General features: G+C 43.0%; 2 protein-coding genes across 4 annotated transcripts in view; both read left to right on the top strand.

The window, feature by feature from the left end:
* LOC142934075 (semaphorin-4A-like) overlaps nucleotides 1-1,334 on the top strand; it is a 17,775-nt gene extending 16,441 nt beyond the window's left edge. The window contains exon 14 of one of the 2 annotated variants that reach the window (XM_076078461.1): nucleotides 545-1,334. In XM_076078461.1, coding sequence (XP_075934576.1) covers nucleotides 545-1,269 — 725 coding nt within the window. In that variant the 3' untranslated portion in view covers nucleotides 1,270-1,334. Of the gene's footprint in view, nucleotides 1-541 lie in introns of both variants that reach the window. The other variant, XM_076078460.1, reaches the window with a different exon arrangement.
* A 1,729-nt stretch (nucleotides 1,335-3,063) lies between these two features.
* Nucleotides 3,064-5,000, top strand: part of LOC142934067 (membrane-spanning 4-domains subfamily A member 4A) — a 7,158-nt gene continuing 5,221 nt past the window's right edge. Inside the window, exon 1 of one of the 2 annotated variants that reach the window (XM_076078445.1) lies at nucleotides 3,064-3,219. The gene's annotated coding sequence lies outside the window, so the exon portion shown is untranslated. Of the gene's footprint in view, nucleotides 3,220-4,381; nucleotides 4,661-5,000 lie in introns of those variants that run through there. The other variant, XM_076078446.1, reaches the window with a different exon arrangement.

The following is a 5,000-nucleotide window of genomic DNA, read 5'->3' as shown; positions in this document are numbered from 1 at the left end:
GACAACATCCGGTTTCTTCAGACGAACATCCGGTTTTCAGAATAAGATGCCAACAAAGTATGAATTATATTCACATTAAGTATAAAACATGCTGCCTGCATCTCGTGAACCAAATGTTATTGCCCTTTTGTTCATATAGCAGTACTTTTAAAATAAAAGTACACAATACACTACTTTTGAATTCATTGTTGAACTTTGCCATAACAATGCGATTAATCGCGATTAAATATTTTAATCGTTGCCCAGCACTAATTATTTTATCTAAAATCCTTTGAAAGCTTTTGAGATGTTTCTGTCTGAACCAAAGTGATCAACTCTATAGATTAAAGGTGATCAACTCTATCGATTAAAAGTGATCAACTCTATAGATTAAAGGTGATCAACTCTATCGATTAAAAGTGATCAACTCTATAGATTAAAGGTGATCAACTCTATCGATTAAACATGATCAACTCTTAGATTAAAAGTGATCAACTCTATAGATTAAACGACCTGAAAACAGAGCCGTTCCTTTTGATTCTGATATTTTGTGTCCCGACAGAAGTCCACGTTCATGTGAACGAGGCGGTGAGGCTTCGGTGTCTGAAACCTTCCAACCTGGCCTCCGTGAGCTGGACCTCCCCCCGATTCAAAGACCTGCCAGAGAAGCTCTTCATCCAGTCGGCCGACGGCGGCCTCAGCTTCTTCGCCGCCGCCGCCACCTTCGGGATCTACCACTGCGAGGCAGAGGAAGGCGGGTACAAGGAAGTCGTCGCGAGCTACGACGTCCAGCGGGTTGCTTCTCCGCGCTCCATCGGCCCCTTTACCAAGGAAAACCACGCGACCGCCAATGACGACGGCGGCTCCTATGAGGACATCGCAACCGAGGAACCAACGACTTCTACGACCAGACCTTCAGGAGACCCAGAGGTCCACACGACGGAGGAGGAAGAACTTCTACTCACGACTGATTTAAAACAAGACACTGACTCGGGACTGAGAAACGATAAAGATCCGGTCTTCACCCCGACCCAGAAGAGAGACGCCCAGTCCGGGAAGGAGAAGAAGAGTTACTACAGCGAGCTGGTCGCCGTGTCCTTCCTGCTGGCGACCTGCGTCTGCGCCCTGGTGCTCGGAGGCCTCCACGTGTGGCGCCAAAGGAAACCCGGCCTCAAAGTTAGTCATCTGGTCGGTCCGGAGGACGGCAGCGAAACCAACCGATCGACGGAGAGCGTTCCATCTCTGAGCAGGCCGGAGGGAACCGGTCCCGAGCTCACGGTGGAGGAGTGAAACACATCAAGAGCTCGGTTTGGTGGCATCAGATGGGTTTATATCGATATATATATATATATATATATATATATATATATATATATATATATATATATATATATATATATATATATATATATATATATATATATATATATATATATATATAGCTCCAGTCTGTGTTAAACAACCCTCTGGGTTTTTAAACGATCTTAGGCTAGTTGATTAATGTTAATACATGAGAGGAACTAATGTGGCTACAGAGTAGGTCAAGGATGTGTTTAGCCTAGCTTAGCACAAAGAGTGGAAACGGGGAAACTGCTAGCCTAGCTCCATCAAAAGAAAAGTTGCTCTCCTCCGTAGTTTAAAAATGCAGTTGTCAGCGAGACTTTGAGCAAGTTTAAGATACCTACTCTATACTTATACTCTGCTTTAGTTCCTCCTGTTTATACTTAGAAACTCAACCTGAACTAAGAGATGTTTTTAATTTTTATCGTATAATTTTACTGCCAAAAAACGATCTGACAGCACAGAACATCATAAATATGATGTGTCACCAGACTTAAACCTTCTTTCAGTGTTTGTGTAGTAAACCAATGACAAATACACAACTTAAGATAACGTGATATTTGATAATCTCAATATATCTGATATTAGTAACTCCAAGTAGCCTCCAGCTATGGACAGAGAGACGACCAACGGTCGGTCATTTTGGTCTTTCTGGTTGTTCTTCTTTAAAGTCATTTTTCATGTCTTTGAAGTAGTTCTGAGTTTATAGTAGTTCTGAGTCTGTTTGTGGTCACCTGTCAGATTGCAGGGCTCATTTAATGAGAACTGGTTCATTCAATACTGATCAGTGATTCCACTTGATCTACATCTTCTCCTCTGACTCTGGGTGAGATAAAGAGAAACATTCTTTATCTTTTATTAGTTTTGTTAAATGTTTAAATAGGTGTTGAATGAATTAGTTTATTGTGAATATCTTTTATTAAATGACCTTTTCACATTCAGGGATTATTCTGTGTGAATGCTGATGTTGTGTATTTCATGTTGTTACTCGTCGCTGTAAACACGACGAGATGTGGAACCTGCTGTGAATGTAAGAAGTTAGATGTGTTTATATTTTTTATAATTGAATCACCACATCTAATATTGTTTCTGTTTAATTGTCTTCACAAACATTTTCACTTCTGTTTCAAATTAAACTATAAATTGTGAACTTGTTGAAAATGTATTGTTTTCATTTATTTAGCCTAAATTACTGGTAATGCTGTTGTTCTATATGATTCATCATCAGACCAGTTTACTGAACAAGTGCATTTTATTTAAAGTGTTTATCTGTATCTTACAAATATAACACAGTGCAGGTTTTCTTCTCCTTCAATGACCCTCCAGCTGTAGGACTCGCTGCTGCAGCTGTAATAAAGAAACTACAGAGCTGCACGAGCACAACGTCAGCTTTATGGACGATAAACTTCAGTGATGTTTAAACCGTGTAAGGCCGTCTTAGACACAGATAAGAGATACTAACTCATACAAAATACATTGTTTTAAATACGAACTCATGATTTTGAGATACCAAGACATTTATTTTGAGGTACTGAGCCTTTATTTTGAAGAGATTCATATGCTGCGTTCAGGTGTTATCGAAGTAATCACAATCTAGAGAGCCAGCTGTCCCACTTACACACTACAGTAGACTACAGACTAACAAGAAGGTACGGATCCATAATGATAATATGTCGGATGTCAGTTTGTACATTAAATTAATTAAGGACACAAAACAAGAAACTTCTTTTGTTTGTATTTATTTCCACCCGAAAGCTACTTCTTCGGCTGGTGTTTCAGATTTCCGAGTTTACGAGGAGCACATGAAGGCAGCATCATTCCAGCCCTCAGAATCAACAGAAACTTCAGCGAAGCTTCGAAAGCTCCCGAGTCTCCTGAAAACTACCAGTTCATCTGCAGGTAAAGCGTCCTGACGCTTCACACGGCTACACGTACTCATGGAGAGATATTAAGAGGATATGCTGTCAGCAGTAACTCGAGCTACTAACGCCTCAAACATGTCCAACGATCACTTCCTGTTTGTGCAGGGCCCCGTTCCTCGTACGTGGTTCAACTAAGTCGATCAAATGTCCTGTTAGCAGCCTACATTAACGAGATGATTGACATCAGGCTATCTGGTTCCTCCAAGGCTGATCCTCTCAAACTGTCTCGTTAATTTGAACCAGACTTCAGTAATCAGGATAATTGCGCGTGCCCGTCCTACTTCAAAAGGGGGAAGCGTCGATCACCGAAACCATGATTTTCTAACAGTACAATGTTAAATAAAGTCAAAGAAAGAGCCTCTTTTTACTCCGCTGACGAGCAGGAGATGATCATGAACGCATATGAGGAATTCAAGACCATAATCACGGCTAAATCTAACACCGTCACCGCTGTGAGGGCTAGACAAGAAGCACGCAGAATATCACAGACACGTTAAATGCGTAAGTGTTGTAAATGTATCGGCTCATTTTAATGCCTCATCACCCCAATCAATCAGATGATATGTCTTTAAATGTGCTGCTGGCAGTAGGCTTCATGAATGCATCATCCAATGAGATCTATAGCGACAATAATGATCTCAACTCTTTCAGAATAAGATAAAAACAAGCCCAAAGAGGATCTAACTGATCCTCATTAATATGAGGACATATGTACTGTATGTGCTCATGTATCATGTACTATATATGTGTATATACATGTATGTGTAGATTACCATATAGAACTCCATCCATCCATCTCCTCCTCTTATCCGGGGTCGGGTCGCGGTGGCAGCAGCCCAGCAGGCCGACCCAGACCTCCCTCTCACCGGCAACATGTTCCAGCTCATTCTGGGGGATCCCGAGGCGTTCCCAGGCCAGCTGGGAGATGTAATCCCTCCAGCGTGTTCTGGGTCTTCCCCGGGGTCTCTTCCCAGTTGGACGTGCCTGGAAAACCTCCAGTGGGAGGCGTCCAGGAGGCATCCTAATTAGATGCCCGAACCACCTCAGCTGACTCCTTTCGACGCGAAGGAGTAGCGGCTCGACTCCAAGCTCCCTCCTGATGACCGAGCTCCTTACCCTATCTCTAAGGCTGAGCCCGGCCACCCTACGGAGGAAGCTCATTTCGGCCGCTTGTAGCCGCGACCTTGTCCTTTCGGTCACGACCCAGAGTTCGTGACCATAGGTGAGGGTAGGAACGTAGACCGAGTGGTAAATTGAGAGCTTTGCCTTCCGGCTCAGCTCCCTCTTCACCAAGACGGTCCGGTGCAGCGCCTGCTTTACTGCTGCAGCTGCACCGATCCGTCTGTCGATCTCCCGCTCCATCTTACCCTCACTCGTGAACAAGAAGACCCCGAGATACTTGAACTCCTTCGCTTGAGGTAGGCACTCCGTCCCCACCTGGAGGGAGCAATCCATATCCATATAGAACTATCAGTTTGAATATGTGTGTGAATCTGTGTGTGGGCGGATCAGTGTGTGTGTGTGTGTGTGTGTGTGTGTGTTATTCATCATCAGACATTCAATCAACTGAAGCAGTGAAGATAAATAGTGTGATTCTCTCTGTTCTTATCATGAGTCCACCTTCATCATGTTCTACAGTAATGATATGCTGGTGTACTAATAACACTGTCATATCATTATGAGTGCTTTAACCCTCATGTATGCAACGCAGCCATCAAGAGGACATGGGAGCAAGTAAACACTAACACACACACATTA

The sequence above is a fragment of the Anarhichas minor genome, unplaced genomic scaffold (assembly GCF_050575085.1).
Source record: "Anarhichas minor isolate MPS153535 unplaced genomic scaffold, ASM5057508v1 ptg000066l, whole genome shotgun sequence".
Taxonomy (NCBI): domain Eukaryota; kingdom Metazoa; phylum Chordata; class Actinopteri; order Perciformes; family Anarhichadidae; genus Anarhichas; species Anarhichas minor.
Note: the sequence above shows the minus strand (reverse complement) of the source record. Positions and strands in the feature narration are given on the sequence as shown.